Source organism: Jaculus jaculus, chromosome 3, assembly GCF_020740685.1.
Source record: "Jaculus jaculus isolate mJacJac1 chromosome 3, mJacJac1.mat.Y.cur, whole genome shotgun sequence".
Taxonomy (NCBI): domain Eukaryota; kingdom Metazoa; phylum Chordata; class Mammalia; order Rodentia; family Dipodidae; genus Jaculus; species Jaculus jaculus.
The window spans coordinates 169,600,382-169,621,424 of NC_059104.1; the positions used below are offsets into that span (position 1 = coordinate 169,600,382).

Consider the following 21,043-nt stretch of genomic DNA (forward strand, 5'->3'; position numbering starts at 1 on the left):
TACCCCCTATTGTAGGAAGCCCTCCCTGAGCCCTGGCCCAGCCACGAAGCATGAGCCAGTGGCACGTTAGGGCACCTTGTACCTGTGCTCAGGAAAGGCCAGGAGTTTATGGTCAGCCTCCAGGACATGTTAAGAGTCCTCCTCCCCAATGCCACGAAAATAAATAAAGAAAGAACCAGTTGTTGAAGTTTCAGAAGTTTTGCAAAGAGGTTGAGTTGACGTCGCATTGATAATCTGAAACTGGCCACGGTAGGACCCTTTGCACCGCAGCAACTGCCGGTGCTACAAATAAAGGGTGCCTCTCACCCTCTACCAGAGATCCAGTTAAATGGTTCCACATTTACCAGTGCATGAGATGTTATTATAACCCAAACTGGGGAACCCCAAAGGACTGGGACCCCATCTGTCTTTGTGCTCAGCACATCACCTGACACAAAAGCCAACTTGGCTGAGAAGTGGGGTAACCTGGGGTATTTTAAGGATCCCTGATACGAGACTCCCTTGGAAGCAGTGATGGAGAGGCAGGTAGCAAGAGAGAACAGGCTGGGGAAGCCTGACTGTGGACGTTGGAAACTTCCCAGGCTCTGTCCCATCTTCCCACCAGTAGCAGAGCCCAGCCCAACAGGCCACACGGCCTTTAGTGTAAGTCACAGCTTCAAACCGGCTCCCAGCTGAGAAGAGCCTGCAGATGGGTCTGACATGACCCCAGACATTCATGTCTTGGCCTGGGGGACCCTCCTCTGATCCGATTCTACCGTGGTATCCAGTCCCATCCCAGACCCCTACAGGCACTCAGTCCTGACTATTTCTCAGGGTCCTTGGTCAACCTGGGGCCCCACCCCCGCTCCAGCGACTTAAGCCAGACTCCGCGGTGTGAGTCACCTTCCTCTCCGGGCCTGTTTCTCCACTGGACTTGAGAAGCTGGACTCCAGCCTAGGTACCTTGGCAGGAACTGTCTTCATGGGAGTCAGGTGGCACCGACCCTCAAGGCTTGCCTTTCTCAGAACCCAATCCCCCAACTCACACCTACAAATGACAGCTGGGGACTGTGGGGGCCCCGCGACTCTCTAGACCATTCCAAGACTATCCTGAACCCCTGCCAAAGAACAGAGCAGCTGATGGTCCCTAGCTGGAACCATTCTTGAACCAGCCCCAATCCCCTGCAGCTCGGGGACACGAACTCGCTCCTGAAGGCCTGGAGGGCTCCCACGCTACAGGTGAATGTCTTTGGTTTCATTCACGCCGCTTGGCGTGAGCTCTGTCCGCCTCGAGTCCTCGCTGCCCACGGACGCATTGTTTCTCTTGGTGTCAGTTCTGCCAGGCCTGTGCAGACCCAGCCTGGGGCGAGCCTGGGGGCTGGGGGTGGCATCCCGGGCAAAGCGGACGAGTCTCTGGCCGGCCAGGAAGTAGAGCACGGGATCGAGGCAACTGTTGGCGCTGGCCAGCGGCCGGGTGATCTTGTAGGCCATGTTGACGGCGTTGAGGGTGTGACAGCTGAGATCGAGCGAGCGGAAGGAGTAGTAGAGGGTCCGGGTGACGTGGAAAGGCAGGAAGCACAGGGCGAAGACAGCCAGCACCAGGGCGATGGTGCGCACCGACTTGCGCTTGGCCCGGGGCAGGCCTCCGGCGGTGCCATAGGCGGGCTTGAGCAACCTGCGCGCCATGAGCACGTAGCACACCAGGATGACCGCGAAGGGCACGGCGAAGAGCAAGCCCAGCATGACGGAGCTGTAGGCCACGAAGTGGCCGAAGAGCTCGGGCGCCGAGGTGTCGTGGCAGGTGATCCGGGATCCCCGGACGCTGGTGGTGACAAAGTAGAGCACGGGCGCCTGGCAGGCCAGCACCAGCGCCCACACGACGGCGGCCACCCGGCGGGCATAGTGGGCGCGGCCCCAGCGCAGGGAGTGCAGGGGCCGCAGGACGCCCAGACACCGGTGGACGCTGATGCAGGTGAGGAAGAGGATGCTGCAGTAGAGGTTGGTGTAGAACAGGAAGCGAACCAGCTTGCAGAGGACGGCGCTGAAGGGCCAGTGGTCACCCTGGGCGTAGTAGTAGACCAGCAGCGGCAGGGAGGCGGCGTACAGAGAGTCGGACACGGCCAGGTGGAACATGTAGGTGGTGGAGGCGTTCCAGGTCTTGAGGCGACACAGGAAGACGTAGAGGGCCACCACGTTCAGGCACAGGCCGAGCACGCACACCACGCCGTAGGACACCGGGAGCAGCACGTACTTGAACTGCTCGTCGAAGCGGCATTTGTAGCCCAGATCATCCCCATCCCAGGTGTCATTGACCGTGCCGTTCCAGGGACCCAGGACCGCCGCCATCACCCTGCGGGGAGGGGGGGGGGGGCAGCGGAAGAGTGGAGAAGAAGACGTCAGGGTGGAAGGTTCCAAGCAGGCACCTGAGACGTCCACCTGACCAGGGCTAGCAAGAACCCAAGCGCCCACAGATTCCCTTAAGGCTTGCTTATGCTAAGTGTCATGGGGCTCCTAGCCCTTGGAAGGCAGGAGCAGGAGAACGGGGAGATGGAGACCGCCCCGGGATGGGAGCTGTAGAGAGGGCTCTACGGTTAAAGGTGCTTGCTTGCAAAGCTTAACAACCTGGGCTGGAGAGATGGCTTAGCGGTTAAGCGCTTGCCTGTGAATCCTAAGGACCCCGGTTCGAGGCTCAGTTCCCCAGGTCCCACGTTAGCCAGATGCACAAGGGGGCGCAAGCGTCTGGAGTTCGTTTGCAGTGGCTGGAGGCCCTGGGCCCATTCTTTCTCTCTGCCTCTTTCTCTGTCTGTCACTTTCAAATATATTTATTTGAAATAAATATATAAATATAAATAAGTAAACATAAAACAAAAAAAAAACGTTTTTTAAAGCTTGACAGCCTGGGCTCGGTTCCCCAGGACCCACATTAGCCAGATGCACAAGGGGACGCACGTGTCTGGAGTTCGTTTGCAGTGGCTGGAGGCCCTGGCGTGCCCATTCTTTCTCTCTGCCTCTTTGTCTGTCACTTTCAAATATATTTATTTGAAATAAATATATAAATATAAATAAATAAACATAAAACAAAAAAAATGTTTTTTAAAGCTTGACAGCCTGGGCTCAATTCCCCAGTACCCACGTAAAGCCAGATGCACAAAGTGGCACATGCATCTGGTGTTCATTTGCAGTGGCAAGAGGCCCTGGTGCACCCATTCTCCCCCTCCTCTTTCTCTCTGCTTGCAAATAAGTCAATACAATTTTTTTTTTTAAAGATCTGCCTGGGGCGTCAGTCATTTGGGGATCAGCCTGGGCTACACAGTGACCCCGTGGTTGATTCCAGCCCAGAAGTCTGATTTTTAAAATTTTTTTTTTTTTTGCTTTTGTTTTTGTTTTATTTCGTTTGAGGCAGGATCTTACTTTAGCCCAGGCTGACCTGGAACTCATTCTGTAGCTCAGGCTGGCCTCAAACTCAGTGTTTCTCTTACCTCAGCTTCTCAAGTACTGAGATGACAGGTGTGAGGCCACCACACCCAGCTTTTTGGTGTTGTTGTTTTGAGATAGGATCTCTAGCTCAGACTAGCCTAGAACTTGCTATGTAGTTGAGGATGGCCTTGAATTCCTTATCCTCCTGCCTCTACCTCCCAGGCTCTGGGATTACAGGTGTGTGCCACCAGGCCCAGTCGGCCAGTCTGGTTTTGTACGTGAAGCTATTCCGGAACACTACCGTACCTGCCTGTTAGCAGAATTGAGTAGTTTGTGACGAGACCGTACGGCCTGCAAAGTCCGAAATGTTTACTACCGAGGCTGAAAAGTAACCCTGCTGGCTGTGCTTTGGAGCCTCAGGGTCAGAGCATTCAAGATCTGACTCAGAGGTCTAGATTCTAGATCTAGGGACACCAGGAGGACATAATTTCAGATTCTTGTGAAAGGGACCCCCGAGGCTGATGTTCCACTGCACCCCAGTGTCTGCTAAGGCATCTCTGGCCAGGGAATCTGGCATGTCTGGAGGCCTCACAGAGGTCTTCCTTTATACTTTTATTTGGTTATTTATTTACAAGCAGAGAGAGAGAGAGAGAGAGAGAGAGAGAGGGAGAGAGGCAGAACAGAGAGAATAGGTGCCTCAGGGCCTCCAGCTGCTGCAAATGATGCATGCAACACTTTATCAGGGTACTGGGGAATTAAACTTGGGTCATTAGGCTTTGCAGGCAAGTGCCTCAACCACTAAGCCATCTCTCCAGCCTGAGATCTTGCTTTAGCTCATCCTTCCCCTCCTGGGGAAGGGGGCTGGAGAACTTCCGAGGGTGTCCGTCTCTCATCATCTATTCTCTCCTTCAAGCTGTCTTTTTAGGTATCCTTATATTCTGGAACTTTCTACACACACAGCAGTCCCGCCCTCCAGCCTGCCAGGAGACACAGCTCAGTGGGACGATGGCCTCCCTGAACAGCCCAGGAAAATTTGGGGTGGTTTTAGGTTTAGAGAGCAGAAAAAAGTTCCTTTGGTGAAGGTATTTTAGCTTCTTCTGGCCCAATCCTGTTTCCCTTTGCACGTCACCGTCTTTGTGTACCCCTTCTTTGTCCCTAGTGAGCCTATACCACCCATAAGCTCTGATCCGCCACTAGACAGTGAGTGACTGGAGAAGGTGAGGCTGCCACCTCCCCCTCTCCAGTCCCCTGACCAGTCAGAGCGAGTTCAGATTCAGGAATGGTGGCCCATGCCTGTAACCCCAGTACTCGGGAGGCTGAGGCAGGAGGACCAGGGGTTTGAGGGTGCCTCAGCTACATACAGAGACTCTGTCTCATAAACAAGGAGATCAGGGCTGGAGAGATGGCTTTAGTGGTTAAGGCTCTTAACCACTAGAAGCCAAAGAACCTTGGTTCGATTCCCCAGGGCCCACATAAGCCAGATGCAAAAGGTGGTGCATGCATCTCTTTCTCCCAAACAAATAAATAAAAATAAAATATTTTTTAAAATTTTAAAAGGAAAACAAACAAACCAAAACCAAGCAGATCAACAAACAAACTCTCAGCCGGGAGGCAAGGAACAGATATCCTGGTCTGAGAGGCACATGTGTCCCAGGTGGTAAAAGGTAGTTGAGGGCTGGAGAGATGGCTTAGTGGTTAAGCACTTGCCTGTGAAGCCTAAGGACCCCGGTTCGAGGTTCGGTTCCCCAGGTCCCACGTTAGCCAGATGCACAAGGGGGCGCACGCGTCTGGAGTTCGTTTGCAGAGGCTGGAACCCCTGGCGCACCCATTCTCTCTCCCTCTATCTGTCTTTCTGTGTCTGTCGCTCTCAAATAAATAAATAAATAAATAAGTTAAAAAAAAAAAGGTAGTTGAAAATCAGAACTTGAGTCCCAGGTGGGACCATGGGTCAAATTCCCTACCTTGAGGAATGGCAGTCTCCAACTTCTCTTCAGGAGGAGCTCTGGCTTAGTGAGGGCAGCGAGGGTGGCTTCCTTCAGCTCCAGACACACACACACACACACACACACAGCCTCACCACCGCCACCACCAACCACATACTGCTGCTCTGCTCCCTGGTCTCGGAAGTGGGGTCAGGGCTCTCACTTTCCCTGACAACATCCCTTCACTCTACCCAAGTTTCCTCCTGGTCCCTGCTGGTGGAATCTCTGACACCAAGAGGCAGGGTGGAGACTTCCCTGTCTTTCTGAACCAGCCTTTCCACCTGTGTTAAGACATCCTGGCCTCCACCCTCCAGGCCAGCTGTGGACTCCATCACTGTGGCCCTGGTCCAGACCGACTCTATCCACCCTCTTCCTCTGTGGGCCAGCTTACCAAACAGCCCCCAGTGCTTGTTTCTCTCCCCCTCTTCCCCCTGCAAGGTAGCCCAGGCTGACCTGGAATTCACTATGTAGTCTCAGGGTGGCCTTGCACTCACAGCGATCCTCCTACCTCTGCCTCCCGAGTGCTGGGATTAAAGGCGTGCATCACCGCGCCCGGCTCCAGTCTCTGTTTCTGGAAGGCATCCAGGTCCCTGGTCCTCTCCCTCATCCTCACCCCAACTGCCCTTGAGACCTCACCTCAGCTCCATGAAGCTCGTCGCACCTGACTTGGTCACTGCCCCCTCTCTCACTTGCTCCACTGTGCCCAGTTCCGGCTGGTGCCGCCCCATGAGCTCCCAGTCTGAAGGGGATGTAAGCCTCTGGAGGGTCCTGTGGGCTTCTCTGTCTTTGTTCAGCTTTGCTTTCTTTCATTTTCTTTCTTTCTTTCTTTTGCCTTTGGAGATAGTGTCTTGCTCTAGTCCAGGATGGCCTGGAATGACCTGGAATTCACTATGGAGTCTCAGGGTGGCCTCAAACTCACAGCGATCCTCCTACCTCTGCCTCCCGAGTGCTGGGGTTAAGGATGTGCACCACCACGCCCGGCTCATGCTACTTTTTCTATCTGGCAAAGCTTGCCGGAACAAACCCACACTGGACTCGTCCCTCCAGGCTCTTCTCCATATTATGTGTCCTGGAGCGCTCCCCCTGCACCTGGGTTTGGCAAACCTTAGACCTTAAGGGGAATTTGTTCTTCTATTTTCTGCCCAGTGCATTACAGGCATTCACTGACGGCACAGTCCATGTAATGCTTTTCTCTGTCTCTACTATCCAAGAAAAGACCCAACCTGCAAGCAGCTATTGTGAGAAAAAAGGAAGGATGGGGCAGTTAAGACACTTGCCTGCAAAGCCTAATGACTTGCATTTGATTTCCCCAGGACTCATGTAAAGCCAAAGCCAGATGCACAAAGTGGTGCAGGCATCTGGAATTCGTTTGCAGTGGCAAAATGTGCCCTTCCTCTCCCTCCCAATCTCTCTCTCTCTTTCACTCTCCATATATATGGAGATGGATTGGATGGATGGATGGATGGATGGATGGATGGATGGATGGATGGATAGATAGATAGATAGATAGATAGATAGATAGATAGATAGATAGGGATATATGTGTGTGTATTTGCTTGAAAATAAACAAATAAAATATTTAAAAAGAAGGATGGAGCCAGGCATGGTGACATATGTTTTTAATCCCAGCACTCAGGAGGCAGAGGTAGGAGGATCACCATGAGTTCAAGGCCAGCCTGGGATTACAGAGTGAGTTCCAGGACAGCTAGAGTAGAGGGAGACCCTTCCTCAAGGGGAAAAACAAATAAAAAAACAAATCGGTGGCCAGACGTGGTGGCGCATGCCTTTAATCCCAGCACTTGGGAGGCAGGGGTAGGAGGATTGCCATGAGTTCGAGGCCACCTTGAGGCTACATAGTGAATTCCAGATCAGCCTGAGCTAGAGCAAGACCCTACCTTGGAAAACCAACAAACGATAACAACTACTACAAAAGATGAATAGATGGATGAATGGGTGAATGGAGGAGGCACTAGAGACTACGGGAACCCAGAGGATCTGAGTTTGACAAAGGCGCCCATCTTTTTCCTCACTCCTTAGTGGGTCTACAGGAGGACAGAGGTGCTTTGCGATTTCTCAGTGGCTGACTCTAGGTGGCCAGGGGTCAGCCTAGCTCTTCTGGGACTTTCTGCCTCAAATGGATCCCAGGACTACCTCTCCTTCAACAGCTGCAGGGCCCAGAAGACCCTGTCCTTCTTTACTGGGGCTAGGGAGGCACCAAGGGGGTTAAGGGTTAGAGGCAGGTGTTCCAGAGAGGGTCCGCTGTCTAAGCACCCCCGTACTTGCATCTGGCTTGGTCTGATCAGGAGCTCTCCATCCTGTAGGCCTCTATTCCACTTTCCCTGCTCTGCAGGGACCAGACCAGGGTTGAGCAGCTCTCTCACAGCATCTCCTACCCACTCATTGGTGACACCACCATAAAAGCTAAGCTGTTTGTTCAAGGTTACACTGGAAAGAATTGGGAAAAAAAAAAAAAAAAAAAGCAAACTACACTTGACACTCAGGGCTGTGTGGCTCCAAAGACTGAAGTCAGTAGAGCCTGGGAGAAAGGACAGGGCAGGGCAGGGCCTTGGGTTCCCCTTGATCTGAACCGATTTCAGTGCACTCACATACATAATGAAGAAGAGCCTGCCCAGCCACCCTCCCAGCCAGGGGTTCCACCTTACACACCTGTGCCTGACCAGGCCCCCGCTCTCAGAGTGGTCAGGATGCTCAGCGCCTGCTGGCGTTTCTCACTCATGAATGCACAGGCCTGGACCGGCTGCTGGAAGCTCTGCAGGAAACAGGAAAAACAGGTTTCCCAGCCTGGGGCCTAGGCCTGGCCTCTAGCATTTGTCAAGCAGCTGCCTGGGGGGTGGGAGGGGCTGCAAACACAGGGATGTGGAGACATGCGTGGGCTCTGTGTCACAGGGTGCCAGCAAGGCCAAGCTCCCCCAGGGCTGCCTTCTCTGCTCTGAGCATGGCTGCATAAAGACTGAGCAGGGGGGCTGGAGAGATGGCTTAGAGATTAAGCGCTTGCCTGTGAAGCCTAAGGACCCCGGTTCGAGGCTCAATTCCCCAGGTCCCACGTTAGCCAGATGCACAAGGGGGCGCACGCGTCTGGAGTTCGTTTGCAGAGGCTGGAAGCCCTGGCGCGCCCATTCTCTCTCTCTCCCTTTATCTGTCTTTCTCTCTGTGTCTGTCGCTCTCAAATAAATAAATTAAATAAATAAATAAATAAAAAGACCTGGGGTGCTTGCTCTGGTCACATTGCGTCACATTGCTCTCTGCGCACCATCCATGCCATCCACCCCCCCAGTCCACATGTTCCAGGAATGGGCATTTATAGCCTCCTCCCCAGCTAACCCTGTTTCTCAGGACGGTAGGGGAGATCTCCCTCCATTCCGGCAGAGCTGAGCCAAACTGCCAGGGTCTCCTCTCTCTGTCCTGGTTCTGCATTTTAGCCCAGCAGCGGGAAATGGTCAATGCTGGCTTTGCCCGGCATACACTACGCTATACCGTACTGCCCAAGCTCGGTGCCTAGCTAGCATCCTGGCCTTCCCACCCCCACCTCTAGGTAGGTGTTCCTCTACCCGTGTTATAAACGTACGTACACACCACACCCGAACGCACAGAAGTGCCCAGACCCTAACACACTTAGATGTACACACAGGACACACACTGACATGGTCTAGGCTGGGTCTGGAACAGTCTTTGAGAGCCACTTGAACCAAATTCCCATTTGACAGAGGAGGAAACTCAAGGACAGAGCTGAGATGAGAACCCAGGCCTTTTTGTTGTTGTTGTTTTTGTTTTTTTTTTCCTGAGGTAGGGTTTCATTCCAGTCCAGGCTGATCTTGGGATTCACTATGTAGTCTCAGGGTGGCTTCGAACTCATGGTGATCCTCCTACCTCTGCCTCCTGAAGGTAGGGATTAAAGACGTGAGCCACCATGCCTGACTTTTTTTTTTAGGTCTTCTTTATTCTGGCCCTTAACAAAAAAATTTTTTTTATTGCCAGGCATGGTGGCGCAAGCCTTTAATCCCTGCACTTGGGAGGCAGAGGTAGGAGGATCATCGTGAGTTCTAGGCCACCCTGAGACTACATAGTTAATTCCAGGCCAGCCTGAACCAGAGTGAGACCCTACCTCGAAAAACCAACAACAACAATATATATAAATATAAATATATATTTACTTAAGTGAGAGTGAGAGGCAGAAAGAGAGAGAGAGAACGAGTGCACTGGGTCTTCCAGCCACTGCAAATAAACTCCAGACACACGCACCACCTTGTGCATCTGGCTCACATGGGACCTGGGGTCCTTTGGCTTTGCAAGGAAGCACCTTAACCACTAAGCCATCTGTACAGCATTTCCTCACTCTCCTTTTTTTTGGTCTTGCCTGGAAGCCTCTCACAACCATGACTTCAGTGACAGGATGGCTCCGGGGGGGGGGGGGGCTTCTCTATGGTCAGGTCCCAGCACCCACCGTGACTTCAGATTCTGAACGACTTGGCACATGCGTTGGTGCATGCATAGAACTGAACCCAGAGCCTGGCAAACTCGACCACTGACCCACGCCTCCAACCCCCTGAATGTCATTTCTTATCTGCTTTATTTCCCTGAGCTGGAGGAGTGGGGTCCCCAGGCTGGAAGTGTAGTATAAGTGTGGGAGAGCAGGGGGTGGTGGATCTAGGAATAGGGCCCAGCGGGGCCCAGGAAGGATCTCCGGGTCACACCGTGGACGCGTTACGCTCATCTAGTCATCTCAGACTGACGTGGGTCAGCGGGTGGTTTGCTCTCTGGTTGTCTACTCAATTACTTCCTTTTTCACCCCACCCCTCCCAAACCCTCGACCTGTCTGTCCTCCTCAGGAGATGCCTGAACGACTTGCTAAGGTGGGGCGCACGGATGTCTCAGAGCCATTCTGCCGTTACTGCCTCCGCCAGGTTCCAACCTCTCTCTTCCTCACCCCGCTAGAAGCCGACACTCACCAAATCCCGTTGGCTCAACCAACAGAGTTTCTCGGGTTCACCTCACCAGCTCCTCGTCCCAGGGCAGCACTGCAGACCTGAGCTTCTCCTCCCACCGCCCACCATCCCCTTTGCCACTCTCCCGTTCTCTCTGCCTAACCCGTCACATGTTGAGCTCAGAATGGCTCCCTACTGCCCTTGGGCGAATGCCCAAGCTCCTCCGCCTGGCACTCAGGGCTGTGGCCACCCCGCCAGAAAACCTGCTGTCTTCTCTCCACCCTCATCTTCCTGTCTCGGCACAGCAAAAGCAGCTGCATGGTTATAACTCACTTGGCGACAGCCTCCCCTTGTCTTTTTTGGGGGGAGAGGGTTCGAGGTACAGTCTCCTCACTCTGGTCCAGGCTAACCTGGAATTCACTATGTAGTCTCAAACCCAGCGATCCTCCAACCTCTGCCTCCCGAGTGCTGGGGTTAAAGGCGTGTGCCACCATGCCTCCGGCTGAGAGAGTTGAACGTCCTTTGTGCCCAGTTCTACGTTAGGTGACTCCATACGCCTCCTCCAATTTCACCCCGAGGCTCAGACAGGCTACAGATCCCTCTCCAGGATCATAGAACTAGCCAATGGCACAGAGCTCCCTACCTTGCACGGCTCAGGCCCTGGGCCCACAGAGTCCTTGGCCGATTCCTCTATGAGCTCTTAGCTCTGCCTCTCTGCTCAGGTCTCCAGCAAAGGCCCCAGTTAGAAGAGCCCCACATACACTTTTTTTGGCATGTGTTTGTGTGTGTGGTGTGCAAGCATGTTGCATTCATGCATGGGGAGACCGGATGTCAACACAATGGCTTGCCACAAGGTCTCTCACTGAAACGGGAGCCCACTGATTTGGCTGGACTAAGTAGCCAGCAAGCCCCGGGGTTCCTGTCTCTGCCTCCCCAGCTCTCAGGGCTTTTACATGGGTGCTGGGGATCTGAACTCCTTGTGAAGCACTCACTTTACCGACGGAACCATCTTCTGAACCCCCAGGATGTACTCTTTCCAGGACTTCCCTACTATGAAGCAACCAAAATGGCTATTGTACCCATCTTACAGGTAGAAAAACTAAGGTCAGAAAGGGGTTAGCTCAAGGTCTCACTCAAGGTCCCCTGGGAGTCAAAGGCAAGAACCAAGTATAGCAAGTAGAACACTCTACCCCTGCCCCAATCTGGATCTTTCCCTCTGTGGTCCCAGGCCAGTGAGTCCAAAGTGAGGAGAAGGAAGCAGGGTTGTTCCCAGGCTGGCTACGGAATTTCCAGGGTGGTTGGACAACATTCCAGCTCCTCCACCGGGGTGGCACTGGTATGTGCCCTGTGTGCCACCTGTCTGGCTGGCGACCCTGTCCAGCTTGGCAGAGAAGAGTGTCCAGTCACATCGCAGAGATCCCTGATGCCTGCCTCTGCCAGGGGGAAGGAAAACAGAGGACCTCAAACAGCATCAAAAGGCAGGAGAGGGGCTGGAGAGATTGCTTAGTGGCTAAGGCGCATGCCTGCAAAGCCCGAGGACCCAGGTTTCATTCCCTAGAACCCACATAAGCCAGATGCACAAGGTGGTGCATACATGTAGAACTTATTTGCAGAAGCTAGAGGCCCTGGCACACCCATTCATTCTCTCTCTCTCTCCCTGCCTCTTTCTCTCCCTCAAATAAATAAATAAATAAAATATTTATTTTTTTAAAAGTAGGAGAGGTCACGCAGTGGGTCTCAGTTCTGCCATTCCCAGTTGTAGGACCCAGACAAGGCTCTCAGTTCTACAACCCACTTCTTTTTAAAAATACTTATTCATTTATTTATTTATGTGAGAGATAGAGAGAAAGAGAGGGTAGGAGGAGAAAAAGGGCTTTTCAGGATCTCCTGCCATTGCAAACTCCAGATGCATGTGCCACCATGTGCTTACATGGCTTCTGGGGAGTCAAACCTAGGTCCCTAGGCCTCACAGGCAAGCACCTTAACCACTAAGCCATCTCTCCAGTGCCCAGCCCACTTAAAAAAATGTTTTTGAAATTTATTTCTTTGCAAGAACAGAGAGAGAGAGAGAGAGCAAATGGGCACACCAGGGCCTCTAGCCACTGCAAACGAACTCTGACGTATGTGCCCCTTGTGCATCTGGCTTACATGGGTCCTGGGGAATAGAACCCGGTCCTTTGGCCTTGCAGGCAAATGCCTTAACCACTAAGCTATCCTTCCAGGCCCACTTCTTCTTCTTCTTCTTTTTTTAAATTTATTTACTTGCAAGGAGAGAGGGGGGCTGGGGAGAGAGAATGAATGCTTGGGCATGCCAGGGCCTTATGCCATGCATACAAAATCCAGAAAAATGCACTACTTTGTGCATTTGGCTTTATGTGGATACTGTGGAGTTGAAGCCCGAGTTGGCAGGTTTTTGCAAACAAGTGTCTTTATTGCTGACCCACCTTTCCCACAACCTACTTCTTTTTCTTTCTTTCTTTCTTCCTTCCTTTTTTTTTTTTCCTTTTATTTCTGAGGCAGGATTTCACTCTAGCCCAGGCTGACCTGGAACTTACTCTGTAGTTCCAGGCTGGCCTCGAACTCACAGCAATCATCCTACCTCTGCCTCCCAAGTGCTGGGATTAAGACATGTACCACCACGCCCGACCTACAACCCTACTTATTATTTTTTAATTATTTATTCTTTGGGGGGTGGCGGGGAGAGTATGGGTACACCAGGGCATCTAGCCACTGCAAATGAACTCCAAATGTATGTGCCAGGTGGTTTTTGTGAGTTCTGGGGAACAGAACGTGAGTCCTTAGGCTTCACAGGCAAGCCCTTTAACCAGTAAGCCATCTCTCCAGGCCTACAACCCACTTCGTGATCACCTCTTAGAGAACAGAACCTTCCTGCGGAGTTGTTCAAGGAGAAGCTCTATCCTCACTCTGGGAAATATTAAGAGAGGAAGTTGCTGCATGGGGTCGAAGCAGGAGAGGTGGGGACACCCCAGGAAGGCTGTAGGGTCTGGAAGTTCAGTTCCATAGGCATATGTCCTTCCCTCCTTGCCCTGAGGCTGTTGAACTGAGGCCTGTCCTTGGGCGGAGCACCCAGGAGCTCTGAGGCCACACTCTCCCTGATGTCAAGGATCGCTGTCAAGGTGGAGGAGGCACACCTAGAAACGGGCAAAGGCAGCTCAGGGTGATCTGGCCTGAAAAAAGGCCAAGAAGGGCCCTGGCAGGAAAGGAGGAGTGTTAAGTGAAAGTTTTCTGGAGGGGAGGGCCCACAGCCTGTGGTTTGGGGGACAAGTAAGAGTTAGGTGGAGGCTGGGGATATTGCCCAATGGTTAGGCTCAGCAGTTAAGGGTGCTTGCTTGCAAAACCTGCCAACCAGGGTTTGATTCCCCAATACCCAGAAAAAGCCAGAGGCCCAAAGTAGTGCATACATTTGAAGTTCACTGGCAGAGGTAAGAGGCCCAAGTGTGCCTATACTCTCTCTCTTAAATAAATAAATAACTAGCAATGAAGAAATAATAGTTCTGCTGGGCGTGGTGGCGCATGCCTTTAATCCCAGCACTCGGGAGGCAGAGGTTGGAGGATCGTTGTGACTCTGTGAGTTCAAGGTCATCCTGAGACTACAGAGTGAATTCTAGGTCAGCCTGTGCTAGGTTAAGACCCTACCTCTGAAAACAAAAAGAAAAGAAATAATAGTTTAAATTTTTTATATTTTATTCATTATTTATCTGAGAGAGACAGAGAGAAAGAGGTATGCCAGGTCTTCCTGCCATGGCAAATAAACTCCAGATACATGTACCACTTTGTGCATCCAGCTTTATGTGGGCACTGGGGAACTGAACCCAAATCTTTAGGCTTTGCAGACAAGTGCCTTAACCTCTGAGCCATCTCTCTAGTCTGAAATATTTTTGAAAAGAGTCAGATTAGGGCTGGAGAGATGGCTTAGTGGTTAAGGCACTTGCCTGCAAAGCCAAAGGACCCAGGTTCGATTCTCCAGGACCCACATAAACAGATGCACAAGGTAGTGCATACATCTGGAGTTGTTTACAGCGGCTGAAGGCCGTGGTGTGCCCTCTCTCTCTCCTCTTTATATCCACCTCTTTCTCTCTCTCAAATATTTTTTTAAAAAAATTTTTAAAAAGAGTTAACTTGCTGAAGAGAGAAGAGTGCACAAAACGTAGGGCAGGTTGACCTAAACTACTTGTTAATTATCTGGCTTGAGAGCAGTGAAGGGCAAGGCCTGGCTGTATAGGATCAGCCGCTTAGAAGGCACTTCCTCTTCCTTTCCAAGTGACCTCCCTGGGACTCCGGGACTCCTCAGCCTGGCCTGACATGTTGCAGGAGATGGGGACAGTTCAGGGGTGACCTCCAATGATATCTGATGGGGCCCTCAAGGTACAAGGCCTGCCCACTCCAAAATGCCCTCAGGCTCTGCAGCCCCTTCCCCAAGGCTCTTCCCTCTTGGGTGCCCCCAGGATCCCTGTTGTGGGTGTTCATCTAAGCCCAGCTCCCACCAGACCCAGCTCAGCTCCACTCAGCACAGGACCACATACATCTCAGGCTGCTGAAATAATCAGGTTCAGAACCACAGCGCACTAGAACTCCAACCCAGTCTATCACATCCAAGGGCCTCCAGACAGGCCTAAGGCAAGATCGCCGGATTCAGGTTCCAGCTCCAAACCCCTTAAGCAGTGCAGCCTGGGTCCAGAGTTTCCGAGTCTTCACTGCTTTACTGGTCAAATAGGCAATTATTGTTCCATGAAGAATAAGCAAGGGGAGAGGGTGGATTGGGGTGTGTGTGTGTGTGTGTGTGTGTGTGTGTGTGTGTGGTGTGTGTGTGTGTGTGGCTAGCAAATCGTGCATTGTCCGGACATGGAGGCCGTGACTGTCCATCGAGGCAGGAAGCCCCGAATTCCAGAAACCTACAAGACTTCTCAGCAGGGGCCCTCCCTTGTATCCCCAGCGGAGGGGCAGAGGTCACCGTCTGAGCTGTGGTCATGTTTGGGTCCAGATTGGGAGATGGGAGAATCCTGGTGGAAAACAGGACAGAAGCGTAGCATGGAATGTGTACAAAGTTGTGAGCCTGAGATTTGTCCTCTGGCCGTACTTCCCGGATTCCCAGCTCAGGGGTGCTGAGTCTGACCCCAGAGAGCCTGGAACCGGAGGCCAGCGCTAACCTTTTCTTCAGTTTGGCTACTCGTGGCTCCAACAGCCTTTGGCTGAGCCACCAAATCCCAGCAACCATTTGCCAGGGCTTGGCTCTAGAGTGACCCCGAACACCCAGCAAGCAAGCTGCTGGGCCCTCAAGGAGCGCCCACTGGAAGCTTGTTAGGTGGACAGAGGTGGGAGGGCATGGAAGGGAGAAGAGGCCTGTGCCAAGACTCAGTGGGTGAGGGGAAGTGCCAGGAGATCATGTGTAGCTGGCATGGAGGGTTAGGTGGCATGGAATGTGTGGGGGCCTGAAGAACTCATATGAAAAGACTCAAATGCCAAGCTGGTGAGCGTGGCCTCTACTCTGGCTTAAGAAGGGAAGGTCATTGTCAGAGCTGACCTTTTATAAAGTTGTGCCAGTAGAAAGTGGTTAACACTAGGAGTCGAGAGAGTGGGTAACCAGAAAAGAGACTATATGTGAGGTCGCAGGGGGAAGAACTGGCCTCTTTGCCCTGGACTCCCCAAGAGCTACGGAGGTTTTTTTCTGCCCCCACCCCAACCATGTTCAGTGTCTTTCTCCTACAAACAGGGCTGGAGGGCTGGAGATATGGCTTAGTGGTTAAGGTGTTTGCCTGCAAAGCCAAAGGACCTCAGTTCGATTCCCCAGGACCCACGTAAGCCAGATGCACAAGGGGGCGCATGTGTCTGGAGTTCGTTTGCAGTGGCTAGAGGCCTTGGTGCACCCATTCTCTCCCTCCCTTTCTCTCTCTCTCTCTCAAATAAATAAGTAAAAATATTTTAAACAGGGCTGGAGGCTGGGCACTCACCAGGAGACTGTATGCATGCAGGTCTGAGAGGGGCCTTCAGTGCCCAGGCCTCTCCTCTGCAGTGACAATGACAGGGCCCAAGGGGACAGATCAAGAAAGGCTCGGATGGGCTGGAGAGATGGCTTAGCGGTTAAGCGCTTGCCTGTGAAGCCTAAGGACCCCGGTTCGAGGCTCGGTTCCCCAGGTCCCACGTTAGCCAGATGCACAAGGGGGCGCACGCGTCTGGAGTTCGTTTGCAGAGGCTGGAAGCCCTGGCGCGCCCATTCTCTCTCTCTCCCTCTATCTGTCTTTCTCTCTGTGTGTGTCGCTCTCAAATAAATACATTAAAAAAAAAATTAAAAAAAAAAAAAAAAAAAAAAGAAAGGCTCGGGCTGCCCACTCTCCCATAAGGGAATGCTGCTATCCACCCTGGCCAAAACTGACCCTAGGACACTGGGTGACGGGGCAGCGGAGGAGCTCCTGTGCTCAAGAATCCACGGTAAGCAGACCTATAATGACCTAAACTGACAGCGCTTGGGAGGAGGAGCAAGAGCAGAAGCTCAGGGTCATCTTCAGCTACGGAGTGAATTCAAGACCTGCCTGGGCTACACAAGACCCCGTCTCCAAAAAAGGAGAAGGAGAAGAGAGAAGAAAAGAAAAGAAAAAGAAAGAAAAGCTGGGCGTGGTGGCTCACGCCTTTAATCCCAGCACTCAGGAGGCAAAGGTAGGAGGATCACCGTGAGTTTGAAGCCACACTGAGACTCCATAGTGAATTCCAGGTCAGCCTGGGCTAGAGTGAGACCCTACCTTGAAAAACCAAGAAAAAAAGAAAGAAAGAAAGGATCCTCTGTCCCCTGTAGAGCTGAGGATGTAGCTCAGTTGGTGGAGTGCTTGCCTAGCATACAAGGAACCCTGTGTTCAATCCCCAGCGCTGCATAAACCGTGGTGGCATATGCCTGTAATCTGAGCCCTGGGGAGGTAGAGGCACAAGGACTAAAAATTCAAGGTCACCCTCAGCAGGTTCAAGGCCAGCCTTGGCTACATGAGATCCAGTCTCAAAACAAACAAACAAACAAACAAACAAAAATCAGTGATTCTCCATGCGAGCAAGGCCTTCCTCTTCTGAACTCCCACTGCTGGTTACTCATTTCCCAAAGTGTTCCTGGCACCTGCCGTGTGTTGGGTGACAGGGGCAGAGCGAGAAAGCAGGGATCGCCTGGCTTCATCCTGCACCCGGCTTCTCTCTAGGATGAGTACAGAGGTTGAGGGGGTCTTGCAGCCAAGTAACCCCCCCACCCCCACCAGCCCAATTAGGGCCCAGTGATGGGCACAGACCAGGTTTGGGGATCCAAGAGCAGCCCTGGAGGAAAATGGGCTGATGGGTACACCAGATAGGCCTACAGAAGACAGTTAGGGGACAGGAGAGATGTCATGGTAGGTAGCTCATTCCCTCAGAAGATCAGCAAGGCCTCTTTGGTTCTATGAGCAGGCCTTCGGGGTGGAGGTATCTCGTCATCTGCTGGGTGGTCAGGCCACAGGAAAGCCACAGAGACAGATACCTAGGATGGGAACCAAACTCCCTTTCAGCCTAGAAGCTATTGGCCCAGCCTCCCCAAGTAGCTTTGGTCTTGGAGAGGGGACCCTAAACTGGGCCAGGTAAGCAAGAGCTGGCTGATACCTGGCTTTGTGACCTTGTGCAAGACACTCTCTAAGCCTCTATTTCCTCATCTACAAAATGAAGGTAATGATTCCTTTATCTCTTGGAAGATAAAATGAGGGCTTTTTATAAATTGTAACTAGTAAGCCATATCTGCAGAGTAAGCGCGGGGAGAGGAAAGGCACTCTGTGATTAGATTCTAATACCCAGCAGGGCATGGTGCTAATCATAGCACTGGGGAGGCTGAGGTAGGAGGGTTGCTGTGAGCTTGAGGCTGGCCTGGACTACCGAGAGAGTTCCAGGTCAGCCAGGACTAGAGTGAGACCCTTCCTCAAAATAAAAAATTTAAAAAAATAGGGCTGGAGAGATGGCCTAGCGGTTAAGCTCTTGCCTGTGAAGCCTAAGGACCTCGGTTCGAGGCTCGACTCCCCAGGACCCACGTCAGCCAGATGCACAAGGGGCACACGCGTCTGGAGTTCGTTTGCAGTGGCTGGAGACCCTGGCACGCCATTCTCTCTCTCTCCCTCTCTGTCTGCCTCTTTCTCTGTCGCTCTCAAATAAATAAATAAAAATAACAAAAAAAATTAAAAAGAAAAAAAGAAAGGGCTGGAGAGATGGCTTAGTGGCTAAGGCGTTTGCCTGCAAAGCCAAAGAACCTCGGTTTGATTCCCCAGGACCCACGTAAGGCAGATACGTGCAAGGTGGTGCACGGTATCTGGAGTTGGTTTGCAGTGGCTGGAGGCCCTGGTGCACCCATTCTTTCTCCCTCTGTCTTTCTCTCTCAAATAAATAAATAAAATAAAATAAAAATTTAAAAAAATAAATAAAAGTTGGGTGTGGTGGCGCACGCCTTTAATCCCAGCACTCAGGAGGCAGAGGTAGGAGGATCTCTGTGAGTTTGAGGACAGCCTGAGACTCCATAGTGAATTCCAGGTCAGCCTGGGCTAGAGGGAGACCCTACCTCAAAACAAACAAACAAACAAAAAACCCAAAATAATAATAATAATAAATCCATAAAACACGTGAAAAACGCAATCCCGCTTTGCAGTGAGCCCTTGCGGCTGCACCTGTGTTCTGCTGTGGTCTTCCAAAGGTCCCGTGAGTCAGGAAGATGGCTCAGCGCATAAAGCACTCGCCTCAATCCTCAGACCTGTCATAAGAAGCTGGAGGGTGTGGGGAGCTTCACACAGCACACTGACTGTGCGACCGAGGGAGGCAGAGACAGGAGAATTTCCAGGGAGCTCTTGGGCAGCATTTCCAAAAGAACAACAGCAGATCTAGACCCAGAGGCTTCTGCCTCAAATGACTGGCGACAGTTGTCCTCTGACCTCCACATGCCATGGCATGCACACACCTGCTCTCTCTCTCTCTCACTCTCTCTCTCACACACAGGCGTGATTCAAAGACGCAACCCTAATGCCCACTGTAACCCTAACTCCTAACCCTAATCCTAACCCCAAAAGGTTAAAAATTATAACCATGAAATCAAGACATCCTGGGGTCGCCCGTGAGGCCTCAGTAAGATTTTTCTCACTGTCTTAGCCAGTCACCTCTGAGGTTTACCCACTATGCAAACCTCCTTACCCCTACCCAGCCCAAGGCAAGGAGAAGGGAGAAGAAAGAGTGACAGGCCTTCTGTGCCAGGGCTTGCCTCACGCAAGACCTCACCGGTGCCAGCCTCCCTTTAGAGGCAGCCAGCTCGAAGAATCTCCTTCCACCCACGCCCCACCTTCAGGTAACTGATACCTCCCTGGGGCCCCAACCCGATCCCCAAAAGCTCACCATTATTCCAGCCTAGATCCTAAAACAAAACTAGGGACACAGATGCGCTGGGAATGTCACTGGCTTCATTAATCCCCAAGCTGACCCGGCTGGGTCCCATCAGAGGGAACACTTGGGCCCAGTGTCTGGAGTCCCCAGAACCACCAGCGACCCCCCCACACACACACTTAGTGAAGGTGGGTACTGCATGTCTCCTGACTGACCCTTCCTCCAACACCACTTGCCAGATTAAGTGTCTCCAGACGCTTAATTAATTAATTAACTAGGGTCTTAACTGTCCTTCATCCTAACTCCCTCCCCCCCACTTGTCATCTTGACACCCGGAGTGACCCTCGGGTTGGAGGGGCGCGGGAGGCGGAGGACCTTGGCGCAGCTGGTCTCCCAGGTTCCAGAGTCCCTGGCCTCAGTCTTGGGCCTCCGGGGCGCGCGCAACAGGGAAACCGCGCAAAGTCCCCCAAGTTCAGCGGCTCGCCCCCACACTTCCCTTCCAGGGGCGCGCGCACTCACCGACACGCTCTTGCCCAATCCTCGGGCGCACACGCCCGGATTCCAGGGTGTCACGCACACCGAGGGGACGATCCCGGCGAGACAAAGTCCAAGGGCGCCCCGGCAGCCCGCTCTGCGGGTCCGATCGCGCGGCGTCCCCGCGGCGGCGGCGGCGGTCACGGCCGCGCCCGGTGACTTCTCCCGGCGTCCGAGTCCCATGCGGGGCCGCGCAGGGTCCCACGTGCCCGGGAGCGCCGCGGTCCCCGGCCTCGCCTCCGCCTGGGCTCCCCACCCCGAGGCCCGGCCCGGAGCGGGCGGGGAGGACTCTGGGCGGACTCCCAACCCGCCCCGATGGACACCAGCCTGGGGACACCGCCCAGCGCGTCCGCGGCGACCGGCCCACCGCCTGCCACCCGCCTTGCTCACACGACCCGGGAGCTCGTGAGGAGGACTGGGCAGAGACGCCCAGGTTTTACGAGGTTTTGCTGGGGTACCCGCGTGGCTCCTGTCACTGCCTGCCCACCGTGGGATCTTTGTGGCCATTCGCCGCCTCCACCTGTTTGGGACACTGCAGGCTCGGCGCGCCTTCCCCCGCGCACCAGCTCCGGAGGGGGCGCTGCGGTCGCCCTTTCTTCACCTACCAAGTCCCACAAACTATTTTTTTTAATCTCTTATCTTGAGCTGCCCCAATTCCTCTTTCTGCCCTACTCAGATGACCTGAAGTTTCTGTCCCTGATCCAGGAAGGTAGAGGTCACACCTTCCTTCTCCCTACTACTGTTCCGGAGGTCCTGGAAAAACTCAACCCTTAGACTTATGGGTGGATGGACGAATGAGTGTTCCCCTCCCCGC

The 21,043-nt window shown here is 52.9% G+C and overlaps 1 protein-coding gene across 2 annotated transcripts; it reads right to left on the reverse strand.

Moving 5' to 3' along the window:
- Window positions 1-215: 215 nt before the first annotated feature.
- On the reverse strand, window positions 216-20,255 carry P2ry2 (purinergic receptor P2Y2). Of its 2 annotated transcripts, none has more exons than XM_045145954.1 (2): window positions 20,215-20,255; window positions 216-2,328 (listed from the first exon to the last, which is right to left on the reverse strand). In XM_045145954.1, the coding sequence occupies exon 2, from the start codon at window positions 2,322-2,324 to the stop codon at window positions 1,212-1,214; it is 1,113 nt and encodes a 370-aa protein (XP_045001889.1). In that variant the 5' UTR covers window positions 2,325-2,328; window positions 20,215-20,255; the 3' UTR covers window positions 216-1,211. The 2 variants fall into 2 exon arrangements, with proteins under 2 accessions (XP_045001889.1, XP_004656432.1); XM_004656375.2 differs by lacking the exon at window positions 20,215-20,255 and adding an exon at window positions 8,045-8,148.
- Between the last annotated feature and the right edge of the window lie 788 nt (window positions 20,256-21,043).